This window comes from Anser anser, assembly GCF_964211835.1.
Source record: "Anser anser genome assembly, chromosome: 3".
Taxonomy (NCBI): Eukaryota; Metazoa; Chordata; class Aves; order Anseriformes; family Anatidae; genus Anser; species Anser anser.
In genome coordinates, this window is record NC_139722.1 from 23,242,335 (window position 1) to 23,256,929 (window position 14,595).

Here is a 14,595-nt window from a genome sequence, read left to right on the forward strand (position 1 = left end):
AAGGATAGATTGTGAAGACCAAAAAGGAAGCAAGGACATGCTCATATCTTAATTTTCTTCAAAAGGTGAACCGTATTCACATACTACTACTGATTCACTAAGGAATAATGCGTTGAACAAGCTTGAAGCCTGACTCATTACTTCTTAAGCTGCCAAGAGAGAAATCAAGTAAATAAATCCTCTACATTAATACATAGTAAAATAAATGAATAAATAAAATTGATTGGAATGTCAGGTCTTGATCCTGAAAACCCTAATATATTGTTATATACATAGGCATTTTCATTTCAGTAGAAGTATGCACATCTAAGTGACTGCAGAACCACCTCTCAGACATATACAATCAGAAATACCTCTGGCTCCATGTGATCCATCACTTTCACAGGTAGGATGCAGGCTTGTGGATGAATAAACAGGTTATTTAAAAACAAACAAACAAACAAAAAAAAACCACAATGATTTGGTAGCCTAAGTCTTATTTTAAAATCTGAATGAGAAGCATAAGATAACAGGATGTAGATCTCATATCTCTAGACTATATCTGATTTTTTTTGCCAAGTTGCGTAATGCTTGGGAACTTAAAATGACAAGACTAAGATTCTGCTGAACAAACTAATGTAATGAAAAATCTGTATCTGAGATTTCAAAGTACAAAATCAAATAGAAGAAAAATATTTATAAGAATAGGTCACACAAAAGCTGAAAATCTAAAATTAAATATTTAATTAGAACTCTGATTTTGCTTTCAAGGTAGGTGGCATTGCACAGGCTATATTACAATCTTTTATAGTATTTTTTTTTTCCAAAGAGAATACTGTTTATTTTTAACAGGCCACTTTAATATTAATACATGTGTAATAGGATCAGAACTGAAAATCAGCTAAAGATGGTAAATTTTACATTATTGGGAAAATTACATTTTTTTGTATTGTAAAAACATTTATTTTTAACAATTTACCTACATTAATCAAAAAAGTACAGCATATTTAATAATTTTACAAATTCTTCATAAAAAATATATCTCTGTACAAAAAGGTCTTTTGCACCTACTTCATGTCACAGCAGCATGTAGTGAAATGGCAGAATGAAATACTGGGAATGAAAATTAGATTGACTTGATCATAATGCCGGCGTTCTTCCCCAATCCCCCCACCCTCACCCTCCCACCTGTTCTTTCTTTTTTTTCTTTTTTTTTTTTTAATAACAGCTTTTATTTGTTTACAAAATATTTTACACAAGAAAAAAAATTATTGCAGCTAGCCTGGAGAAAGGCAAGATGTGTGATACAAGCAGCAGTTTTTAACAGCTTTGAAGCACATAACCTGTTTTTAAAAAAAATATATAGCATGTCTTATTAGCCCATAATAATGATATGGTCAACACTGGGGGAAAAGTCTTCTGCATATATCTCAGAAAGCAGTTTTCCTGGCTGCCATTACCTGGCCACTGTACAATGTTTTAAGAGTCTTATTCTGATGAAGCACCATACACAGCCCTCTGTAAAATAACTTCAGGAGAAAGAGATCCAGCCTGAACAGAAGACTCAAACATATGGAGAAGAAGAGGTATTTGAGGGATGTGGATAGATCTGATAGAACTCTGACATCTTTCCTTTACTTGGGTTCAAGTATGAAACTTCTGTTTATGCAATACTCCAAACAAACATCTCAAGACAATTTGTCAGTGTGCTCCAATTCTGAGTGCCTCGTTTCAAAGAACACTCACTCATGAAAAACAATCCTCACGTAACCTCCTCAAAGTGAACCAATGGATAAAGAATGCACAGAATCTGGACTGTTTAAGAAAACACATCAAATAATTTAACAATTCTGTTTCTGCAACCTTTCCTCCAAAGCATACCTCAGTAGTCACAGTTAGATGGGTCACTACACCGAAACCATCAATAGTAACTACTTAGCTAGAATCCTGCACTTGTTTCCAATATTCCTTTTTTTTTTTTTTTTCCTGCTATTGTCACTGCAGAAAGACTTCCGAAACAGTAATGATAATTTTGAACACCTGTCAAAAATTTTAATCACACAATTCCCTCCCTGGCTCACTGTTTTTAAGGAAGCTTTTCATTTGCAGAGCAACTTCCTATATGTAGAGGGGGATCAGGACAACAACTTTGTTATGACTTTCTTCTTTCTCAGGAAATGTGAAGGGCTCTGAGAAGTTACAGAAAAATGAAATTTACTACACAAAAAACTCAGAAACAAACAAAAAACAAAGCCAAAAACTACTAAAAAAAATGAACAAGAAACTGACTGAAAAGGATTATTTATTAAATTTTCTTCAGAAAATTTTCTTGCTCATATGAAGAATATAACGGCTGGAGGCCCTGCAATACTGTATTATATTGCTGGTATTTTTCATCTAACAGATGTTAGTTGTTAAGCTGACCAAAGGTTACCTCTGAAATTTTCTTTCTGTTCTGCAACATTAACTGAAAAATCTGTTATTGGACTTACATCTCCTTTTTGTTTAGTGTGTAACAGCCAGACCCACACACATATGGAATTCAGAAATCTTTTTCTCCAATTCTGTATAGCAACTGGACATTAAGACAGTTTCATTTTGAGAAAACTTGAGAAAAAGAAACTCAAACCTGAATTTTACAGAAAAGCAAAGCAAACTTTCCTTGTTTCTGAGCTCAATGTATATGAATAAAATCATTTTTTTACTTTACCATTTCCTGTAATTTCTTAATTTAAAAACTTAATTAATCTACCCATTGGCATATTTGTGTTTTGTTTTGTTTTCATTCAGTAAAACCTCTAATTCTAGGCAAATGTTAATGATTTACTCAACCATTCATATTTACAAATGTCAAACTTTCAAACTGTTTAAGTAAAAAAGCAGTAAGCAGTGTGTTTAAAAAACCTGAAAAAAAAAAGAAAAAAAAAAACAGAAAGTAAAGATAGTTGAATATTTCTCTTTGTTCAAAGTAGAAACTGAATGACAACTTGTTATAGACAATTTGCACTGGGTTTACATATGCTACTGTAATGTGTTTTAGTTTCATGTAACATCAAAAAATGATGTCATTACAGGAAAAAAATGGAAAAAATGCAAAAGGGAAGACTGTATTATGAGCACAGGCTCACAGGCTTTATGAGCTATCTAAAATAAATTACTATTCACATTTGTACATGGCAAGCAGCAATAGCTGCTAACCCCCCTGCTGTTAAATAGAATGATACTGACAATAGTGATTGATGACTGATTTCAGAGGAAAACAATCTGGCAATGAAAATTTCTTAGAAATGGGCTCTTGTTCTGGCTGAAAGTCTCCATTGACTTCTAATCATGTTTAGAAAGAAATTTAGTCAAAATTTGACAAAAGATATATTGTCCTCTCTCGCACAAGATTTTAACTGGTGCTAAGCATAGGGCTCATAATTTAATATTCCAAGTAAATTTATTGTGGAATGCTTTGCTTGGCAAAGAGTGAGTGAATGTCTATATACAATGGAAGTGTGTAGAAACCCTGTATATTTTTACCAGTATCTTACTCAGTCATCCAGAACACTCTAGTGCAAAAAAATTGTGCATTAACATTTTGCAATATAACAGCTGATTGGGAAATTGGCAAACCGCCCTATGTATGAGATACACTGTAAGTTTGTTTACTTTTAGCAAGATTTCAATGGTAAAGCATTTTCAGGTGTATGCAACCTCGAGGAAGGTTGTCTTCTCCTTCAAGAGAGCTTTATTTCTTCAGAATATTCCTGTACTTGGGGATAATCTGTGGTGCTTTCATTTGTCACAGTACTCAAGTGCCCAGAAGAATGAATTGAAAGGCATCCAGCCACATACAAATATGAAAGTCTGAGGCATTAAATATGACTAATTGGCATGTCTTGGCAGTCTTCCTTAAAGTGTGCCTTGATTTGAAGCAGATGCAGCCAGGCATTTTAATCCAACTTCAGATGAAAAAATATTCTTTGTCGGATCCCCAGAAGACTGACACATTTTTACCAGAAAATTTAGCTGCATGTAGGCTGACAGAAGATGTTAAAGATTACAGCAGCAAAGCCAAGAGAAGAAGGGAAACTGGTATATGGCACCAAAGGAATTACTGCTTGTCCATCAGAGGTATGGCTATGAATCAGTCTTATTGGGCACTGAAGGCTATACCACTGTACAAACTGTGTTCAGAGTCGTATCAAACCTCACAGCCTTTGCCTCTGTGGGTTTTAAGTTTGTGTCATACATAGGATTTTCAAATGAAGCTTGTCCATTGCTGTTTTCATGTCCAGCATACCCATTGTACTGTACTTTTGGTCTTGTTCTGGAAAAAAAGGCAGGAAATGGATATTAGTAAACATTACAAATAAAAATTCTACAAATATCACAAGTTTTATGTTCAAAGTTTCCTGTCTACACAAGCTGCATAACTGTCTAACATAGATAAAGGGAGATCCATAAAGGATGTTGCAGGGACTTAAAAAGTAAGATAAATCTGTCTGAAAGTTGCTTTTACAACATGAAGAGAAGAAAACAAATTCTTAATTGGCATATCAATACTACAAAGCATGGAAACAATATAGGCATAATAGAGGTATATGTATTCCCCATGTAAAATCTGTCAAAATAATGACAACTTCATAGCCTGTTGTTAGTGCCAAAATTGGCAGCCAAAACTAAAGCAATGTACAGCAAAAGTACAAACAAAGTACTTTGGGAACTAATAATATTTATAACATGTTATGTCAGTAGTAACAATTATGATATTTTCTGATGACATTTTCATTTTTAGATTGCTATACTCTGGCCATAAAAGAATTCTTCCACTGAGCGGAAACACTTATTCCAGCTTTACTAAATTAACTGCTTACCAAATTACAAATACACATAATGGTCTTTCTGAAGTATTGGTTTTAATTTGAAAAGTGCAATGGCATCTTTAATTGATAAATTCAATTATATCACAGTCAAGTGCATTCTAATCGACTTTCCTGGAGATTTGGGATTTTATCCACAATAATTTTTACAGTATACCTAGGAACATATAAATATTATTATTGTATTGATATAGATCAATACAAACTGTCAATTTGAAAGACTTGAATAGAGTAGATGACTAGGTGTACATAGAAACATGTGAGTGAGCAGCTCCTAATTCAATTCTTTTCAATTGCATCGTGGGTTTTAGATTAGATAAACGCTCACAGCCTTTACTGACTTAGACGTTTTCTAGCAGAGATAGTGGGAGCAGTTTAGTAATTTGCTGTTATCAGCAGTTTATTACCATTCCAGAACAGGAAGTTAGTGTTGCACCATTGAAATGCTGTAACAGGTCTCCTGGACAGTACTAAATCTGAGACAGTGCAAAGTCAGCCAGCGTAGCCTCAATTAGGCAGCTCTGCACTGTGAGTTTCTAGAAAATGGTACACTGTTAGTGGTAGAAATCTTCAGATAAGGGTTAGTAATTTCAGTTATTCCAGATAAATCTGCCATAGCATGCCTGTATACCTCCATAAATACTTCCTGCAATAAACAGTACTAGACACCTTGACAGAGATTTTATACGTCCAGGCATATGTAATCAGATTGACCAAATCCTAGCTAATATTTTCAGAAATTTTGACACTTGTAGATCAAAGGATACAATGAATTATCTTTCAGGAACCACTCTTGTATTCTGGATATTACTTTACCACCATGTAGAACATATCAAAACTTCAGGGATGTTCACATTTTTATGCAAAGTTCTGTTAGAATATATTAAGCCAGTAATTAAATGAAAAATAAAACAGAATTATGCAGACTTCCTGATATATTCAGTAAAATTATGTAATAAAATTAATAATATACTGTATTTTGCTATTTTAAGTCTCTCAGCACCTAAAAGTATTTAAAGAAATAAATAAAGGAGGTCCAGTATAGAATTTTATACTTTCCCTCAGCCATTGAAATAGGGACAGAAAGTCCGTGAAGGAGAGCAAACTATAGATGCTTTGTGCTTAAAAAATGTTAAACAATTTAGCAAAGAATTTCATGGTAAAAAATCAAAAGAGGGTTGCTGAAAATCAAACTCTTTTATGAAATGATTCTGTTTTGAATAGCAGATTGGGAAAACTGTCACCGGAAAGATGTGACAGAAATTGACAACTTACAAATAATTCTTCTGCATGCAATTATACTTTTTTCTGAATGTTTTTATTTAAGAAGTAACAAAACATGTTCAGAAATCTTAACATCTAAGTGTAAATAATTAACTACATTTTGATTTTATTTAGAAAGACTGAGATGCCATTTTCTGTCCTGATGCACTCCCTGTCTGCCAGATAGAAGGTACTGAAGCTACGAAAAAAAGCTTTAACATCACTGGCTCTAGTTAGATGTTATTAATCTGGTACAGCAGAAGTATCTGTTAAAAAAAAACAAAAGTATTTTTTTTCTGTAAGACTACCTTCAAATTCACTGATATAGAGAGCCTCCAGTGGCATAACTACTACTGCATCATTGTGAAAATTTAAGGTTGTTATTCCTAAGGTACCTTCAAGAAAATGGCTTCAAAAGTCACATATTCTGTGCTCTTTCCTTTGGAACATCTTTTTCAGAGAGGGTAAAGGTGACCTAGGGCTACTTTAAATCATTAATGAACTTGTTAATTTCTTGGAGATACCTTAAATATCTTCTGATAACCTCTCTATAAACTATGGTTTAATGGAAGAATAGTTTGAAAGCACAGAAAAAGAATATTCTTTGAAACACCAAGTTAATAAGCAACATCTCCTTTTTAAAAAATCTAATGCATTTAATTTAGATGAAGGTAGGAAGAACTGCAGTACTGCACCAACAGTACCATAAACATTGGGATTACATCTGCTCTACTGAAGACCAAATTTTAGCTCTCTTAAATATAGTTTCTACCAAATAGAAAAGAAAACCTCTACTACTCACATCAGACTTAACGAACTTCATAGAACAACTGCAAAATGTACCTGTTGGTCACAGTACAGTCTTATTACATTTCATTTAGAGTTTGTCTCCTCTTTCTAAGAGCAATGTGACAGCAATGTTCCCTTTAGGTTCCATCTCTTCACCCTATCTGAAAGCCTGCTTTTTCATGCTGCTACATAAGCTTCCCCCATTTCAAAGTAGGAGCTATCTGAGCGTGCAGATCTGTAGGCACCAGAAAAGTATATTCCAGTAACTTGCTCTGAAGCACAATTCATAGCTTTTCTTGAGCAGTTTTTTCAACCAAAGACTGTATTTCATTTCCTGACATGCATCATTTTAAATGGAGCTCACAAGTTCAAGCCTCGCTGCAACTTTTTCTTCACAAATCGTCTAATGCTGAGGTTGGTAGACAGTCAAGTCTATCACAGGCCAGTGGTGGACTTTACTTTGTCTGTATGATTTCTTACAATCACAAAATACTCCTGCTATCATGATTATAGAACAAAGGTTTAAGAGTGTGTTACTAAAATCAGCATTTCTGTTTAACACCATTTTACAAACTGCAAAAAACATAAAGCAGTGAATATTGTAACTCAGTAGGAAATATAAGAATTGTCCCAGAAAGCTCTAGACAAGTAATACTTAGAATGGACAAATATTCAAAAAATACATAGATATCAGCTTTTAAATGAAATTTCAGACAAAATTATTGGATTTATTCTATTATCTACTGCCATGTAAAAGTTTCTTACAAGCTGAAGTGATGCCAATTCTAGTAGTATCTGCTAGCTTATTCAGCATGTATTATAAGTAGTCTCATTTTGGGCTGTTCCCTCAGGGATTTTATGGATTTTTCAGCTTGTATAATTAATACTCATACACATGTTTAAAGAAGTAGCGTATATTCAATTTAATAAAGCGTTAAAATGAAAGAGTATAACACATGACCTGAGATTTCAATCAGATAGCCTAACGAACCAAGAAGGTTTATAGGTCTTTGTTCCTTAACACGGTGACTTATTTTTCTAATTGTTCACCATTAATAACTGCTCTGCACTGATCCCCTTTGCAGGAATGCTTTAAAATGTTTGTCTTTCTAGAGCAAAGATACTCTTGAAAGCTTTAGTGTTCTTTATTCACTTACGCTTATCAAAATTAAAACAAATAGTGTATTAAGGTAAAAAATAAATTAGATTTACAATACCTGTGTTTGTAGAGGTAAAATGCAAACCCTGATAATATTAGAGCGAAGAATGGGACCAGGATGGCAGCTGCGACAGAACTGCTGTTTGTACCGTAGTAGTGATTTGAGAGGTCTGTGTCTGCACTTAAGGGACCTGAAATGAAACAAAAACGGGCAGAAATAAAAATTCCAGGCTATCTACCTCACAGTTATCTTTTTTATTCTATTTTTGTCTATATCTTTTGAATGAAAGAAAATGTCTTGATAAAATCATTCTATTTAAAAACATGAAGTAAACAGCATGCAGTATCATAGTACAGATCTTGTTAATACCACTTAATAATGTATCATTAAAAACATTAAAACATCAAAATGCTTTGAAAACAGTATTCAGTAGGTAAAATAATCGTTTCAGTTAAGTATCATAATTATAAAATATACCTATCAAGAGTCACTAGCTGAATAAAATTAAGCCCTACACCTTCTACTATAAAAGATTAACACTGTAAAAATTATTCTATGGCTGCATCTTTAATATTCAGCTTAGAAACGACAAGCAATGAGTGACTATATCAAACATGAAAAAGGTAGGGAGAACTGAGGTAACACAGTGTTTTCTGATAGGTTCAATAGCACTCTTGTGCCCGTGCACTTGTGTGCATGTCCTTGCTGCTTCAAAATTTCCTTTAAGGGTTTAGAGCCTCCAGCAGCTGCTTTTGCACTGGAATAAAATTCATGTGTAGAGAATGCAAAGGCAGTCACCTGTGGCATGGCCTCTCTGGGTTCCTGTTGTGGACAAGCAGATAACCAGGACTGAAAGGCATTTTGTGGAACCCACTTTTCCATCAAGATAGAGAGACATTGTCAGATTTGTTAAATAGGTCCCCAACAGACAATTACAATCGTGAAGGCTGAAAAGTAATTTTACAATGAAAGCAGAGTCAACTGCATCTCACCATACCAAACTTACAGCTCTTCAATGGAATAAGTTTAATCCATATTGAGATTTTATTCAAAGAGAATAGACCAGAGCCGAGGTAAATTACTGTAAAAATGAGGCTGGGACAGATATCTGGATTTGCATTTCCGTGATATTGTTGGTGATGCTAGTACAGTAGAATAGGAAACACTGGTGTTTACTGCCCAGAAATGCTCCTACCCAACAGCATGCACTGTCTCAGACACCATGATTCCCTCAATGATGGCAGCATCAGTCTTTTTAGGACTCTGGCCCAGATCAGCCACATAGCAGACACACAGCCGCTGTGCTGCTTCTAACAGTCTACTGTAACATCTGAGATGAAAATATGAGAGAGAAACAAGCAATTCTCCTATAATTTCTTGTGGTTTAAGCTCAATTGGAAAGAAGAATGAGCTAAGGTTTTGTTCCATTAGATATTTTTAAAACTTAGATACTTCAGCTACTAATATTCTAATACATTTTGCACAACTCAATTAAAAAAATTTATGAAATCTAAAAGTAATCAAGTTCCTTTGAAATTAAAGCATCCTCCCTAGGAATTTCAGAATCATCAGTTTTGATCACTAAACATGATAAAATACTGTAATATTTTTCACTGCCTTCATTTTCTGTTATGTTCTCAAAGCTATTGTCATGTTGCATGTAGTAGTCATACTTTAATGTATAAGTAGCTGCAAAAATTTAAAATATCTAATCAGAATTCAGCTAAAAGAAAATAGTTTGAAATTCACTATAAGCAATTGTATGTATGTACATAGTCTGTATGAACAGACTATGGGATTGTTTAAAAATGTAAATACATTTTTTTAATTGAACATTTAAAACTAGACTCATTTAGATAATTTAGGAAATATGTTTGATAACTGACACACAGATGATACTCAGTACCTTAAACTTATATTTGAAGTAACTGAATATTCTATATCTCTACAGTTTTTGAAGTACTGCACTTAGGTTAACCAATCCTGAAACTTTTAAACAAAGTTTGCAACCTTTAATTGGCATTGGCGAAGTGTTGATCAGGTCTGTGGTGTGCTTTTCATTACGGAAACTTTGCTCCAATTCTGGATAATTTAAATTTTATTCATGTACAATACTTGGTCTCATGTACTTATTACAATGATTTTCAGAGTTATTTGTGATTAAACATATCCTGATGGGAACTTTGTAGTTCTCCTGACAGTGTTATTGTGATAAGAAATGGGAAGGCCTATTGTAATGCTCTAATTTAGGTACTGATTGCTACCACAGCTAAAACTAGAAACATATATTGCTTTGCTTACAGCCAAAAGAAAATTAATGCAAAAGATAGTTTGGTTTTCTTTTTATTAAAAAGAAGACATACTTTGTCACCGGGAAACATTATTCAATCAAGGGATATTCTGTAAGATTATAAATGGTCTTTCAATCATTTCACAGAATGACAGGAGTTTCTTTAGCCTCCTAAAAACAGCAGCAGTCAGGTAAAGTTCCGATTCTGATAACATACAATGAAGTCCTTACTGTGCAAGTTACTGAATATTCTCATTTACGTGTACTAGAAAAAAATATTTTTGTAAGAAAATACTCGTTACGGTCCTTTACTCATCATTATTTAGAGCTTTCAAATGCATTTTCCCTGTAACCTTCATCTATGGGTTTCTACTGTCTGGCATCAGTACAACATGGCTCTGATCAGTACAACACGGCTCACTAACTAAGAAAACAGCTCTTGAAGTGTGAGAGTGTGACAGCTAAAGCCATGCAAGATAAGAAAAGAAGAATTACAATTAGAAGAGCTGTATGTGAGAGAAAGATGGCTAGCAGCTCAAGGATTAAAGAGAAAAAATGCTGACATGGAAAGCAACTCACTGTCCGCGAGGGTAAACTTGTTCCAAAGAGAAACAGAGGCTAGGCTGTCTTCACCTAACTGATAACTGTTGAACAGCAAAGACTCTTTTGGTACTTTGTTGGGTGTGAGGAGCATATTAATATATAGTTTCACAGTTAATTAGTCTCAGCTAATTACTTGTGCGTTAGCTAATGTGTAATTGTTTTGTATTCTCAAGTTCTGAGTATCCTGTTTAGATATAGAGCCTCTTTGCGAATTTTGAAAGTTGTGCGAAGTGATACTGGCGTGCATTAAAAGGAGTGTGGCCACCAGGTCAAGGGAGGTGATCCTCCCCCTCTACTCTGCCCTGCTCAGGCCTCACCTGGAGTACTGTGTCCAGTTCTGGGCTCCCCAGTACAAAAAAGACAGGGATCTCCTGGAGAGAGTCCAGCAGAGGGCCACAAAGATGATACGGGGCCTGGAGCATCTTCCCTATGAAGAAAGGCTGAGAGACCTGGTTCTGTTCAGCCTGGAGAAAAGAAGACTGAGAGGGGATCTTATCAATGTTGATAAATACCTGAAGTGTGGGAGACAGAGGGATTTGGTCAACCTCTTTTCAGTGGTTTGTGGGGAAAGGACAAGGGGTAATGGCCACAAAATGGATCACAGGAAGTTCCACACCAACGTACGAAAGAACTTCATGGTGAGGGTGATGGAGCACTGGAACAGGCTGCCCAGGGAGGTTGTGGAGTCTCCTTCTCTGGAGATATTCAAGGCCCATCTGGACGCCTACCTAGGCAGCCTGCTCTAAGGAACCTTCTTTGGCAGGGGGGTTGGACCCGATGATCTCTCGAGGTCCCTTCCAACCCCTACAATTCTGTGATTCTGTGATTCTGTGATACAGAAAGGAAAGGAAGGGTAACATCTTTATAGAGCGAAATTTCAAGTCCACATCTTCTCTAATGATATTCAGTGCTTAAAAGCATAGATCATTTTCAAGAAATTAACAAGTATTTCACACCTATTGATCAAATATATTACAGATAAGTTAATTATTCATATTACTTGTCAATATTTGTTAGCTCAATCTAAACAAGCTAAAAAGTACTTTGAAGAAACTTTGAAATGACCTGGATGAAGGGATTGAGTGCTCCCTCAGTAATGCAGACAATACCAAGTTAGGTGGGGCTGTTGATCTGCTTGAGGGTAGGAAAGCTTTGCAGAGGGATCTGGATAGGCTGGATCTATGGGCCACAACCAATCCCATGACATTCTACAGGGCTATCTGCTGGGTCCTGCACTTGGGTCACAACAACCCCATGCAGCTTTATAGGCTTGGTGAAGAGTGGCTGGAAAGCTGCCTGGTGGAAAAGGACCTGTGGGTACTGGTTGATAGCTGGTTGAATATGAGCCAGCAGTGTGCTCAGTTGGCCAAGAGGGCCAACAGCATCCTGGTCTGCATCGGAAATAGTGTGGCCATCAGGACTAGGGAAGAAATTGTCCCTTTGCATGTGGCACTGGTAAGACCACACCTTGAATGCTGTATTCAGTTTGGGGCCCCTCATTACAAGAAAGATATTGAGTTGCTCAAGTGTGTGCAGAGAAGAGCAACAAAGCTGGTGAAGGGACTAGAAAACTGAGGGAACTGGGGTTGTTTAGTCTGGAGAAGAGGAGGCCGAGGGAAGACTTCATTGCTCTCTAACAGTACCTGAAAGGAGGTTGCAGTAAGGATGGTGGTGTTCTCTTTTCTCATGTGGCAATTGACAGGACATGGGGCAATGGTCTCAAGTTGTGCCAGAGAAGGTTTACACTGGATATTATTAAGAATTTCTTTCTGGAGAATGGTGATCAGGCTGCCCAGAGCAGAGGTGGAGTCCCTATTCCTGGAAGTATTTAAGAGATAATGTGGATGTCGCACTAAGGAACATGGTTTAGTGATGAGACACAGTAGGTCAGGTTGACGGTTGGAATTGACAATCCTAAAGGTCTTTTACAACTTAGACAATTCTAAAAATCTATGACAATCCAAATTGGAATGAACAAGGCCAAGATTTTAGAACACCAGTCTTCTAGAACTCTAGAGGTGAGGCACAGGCACAATTACAGAAACAGAAACTAGCAGCAGACTAGCAGTCTTCAGAGGCCAAGATATTAAAACGTAACAAATCAAAAAAAAATCCCACAACAGCGATGTTTTATTTGGCAAAACAGGCTAAATCATTTTATGTTGGAACTTAGGCATCTTAAGCATGCTCAGATACAGTTCTAGTTCTTTTGGTAGACTGATGACAGAGAAGTCTTTGCCTTTTAGGTTATTCTCTAAAGCTACAAGCAAACAGTATTGCTTCTGAAGGAGGATAAACAGTACTTAGACACTAAAGTTCTTTCAATTTTCATGTCATAAAGTTCTAAGACTGAGTGTATCCACTGAGCCTAGTCTTCCTCTAGTATTGTGTGATAAGGAAACCTTCATCAAACACATTGAACTTTCACATTCAACCAAGTATTTCTTGGCAAATGCTGTTCTTTTAAGTATGCTTGCAGGTGACAAATTTCATATTACATTATTTATGCAACAGTGCCTGCATAGTTTATGCATACTTCTGGCTTAGTGTAAAGGCAGCAAACAGTTTAATTTCTGGAAGAAATTGAAATATTATAAGTCTTCAGCTGGAGGACAGATGAGATCATTACTTCAGCAGAATATTCATGAACATAATAAATTAAAACAAAACAAAACAAAACAAACAAAACGGAGAGAGAAAATAAAAAAGTTATCATTGAATTTGAGAGCTTATGGACAAATGTTATGACCTTTACTGACCTGAAATTTGCTGTTTCGTTTTAGCTATTGGTTTTTCAGTGTGGAACCTATTGACAATCAGTGCCTATTTAATGATCACATAAAGAAATCCATTATCCTTTAAGGGAGAGTATCTGCAATTACAGAAATCTTACTTCTGAGATGTCAAAGATGAAAAGAAACCCTCAGCATAGGAATACATGTAACAATAACCCTACAGCTCCTTACTAACCTTCGGAAAATACAAACTGAGCTCTCATGTTACAACTCTCAACAATGATACATTTTCTACTATCACAGAATACAGCTATCAGAGAATACTGTAACTGTTGAATTGTCATTCTGCTTGTTCTTCTTTTATCCCCATGTGTTATTGATTTCAATGCTAAAACAAATGGCTCCAAACTTTTCTTAGGTAGCTGGAGAAGTAGTGATATCTTTTCTGGCCAGGGTCAAGTAAAAAGAAAAAGGAAAAACAAAACAAAACCCAACAAACCATATTCCCACTCTTTTGAGATAGAAACAAAAATCAATCATAGAATATCAAAGACTATTAAATAAGATGTTTGCTTGAGCAAATCTTGGTGCTCTATTTTTACAGCATGCTTGTTAAAATCAGAAAGAAAAAGCAGCTTAGATATTATGATGATAAGGATTATACCAAAGCACAGACAGACAGATAATCTATCCCGCATAAGAGTTTACTCTGAAGACTGAAATAATATTCAGCTTCAAAAACTGGCAGTTCTTAGGCTGAGAAACTGAAGAGTAAGATCTTTTCCCCTTGTGATTAAACATATATATAGCACTTTGAGAGGTGGCCAACATGAGCAAATCCTTAGGGTAACTGATATTACAGCAGTTAATAGAGTGAAGAAATACAAGGGAGTTTTGGCAGAACTGTA

General features: G+C 35.5%; 1 protein-coding gene across 14 annotated transcripts in view; it reads right to left on the bottom strand.

Annotated features, from left to right (window-relative positions):
- Positions 1–792: 792 nt before the first annotated feature.
- Positions 793–14,595, bottom strand: part of CSMD1 (CUB and Sushi multiple domains 1) — a 1,157,973-nt gene continuing 1,144,170 nt past the window's right edge. For 13 of the 14 annotated variants that reach the window (XM_083828025.1, XM_083828026.1, XM_083828024.1 and 10 more), the window contains 2 exons: positions 8,117–8,249; positions 793–4,294 (listed from right to left, as the gene is read on the bottom strand). In XM_083828025.1, coding sequence (XP_083684151.1) covers positions 4,135–4,294; positions 8,117–8,249 — 293 coding nt within the window. In that variant the 3' untranslated portion in view covers positions 793–4,134. Of the gene's footprint in view, positions 4,295–4,354; positions 5,718–8,116; positions 8,250–14,595 lie in introns of those variants that run through there. The other variant, XM_083828023.1, reaches the window with a different exon arrangement.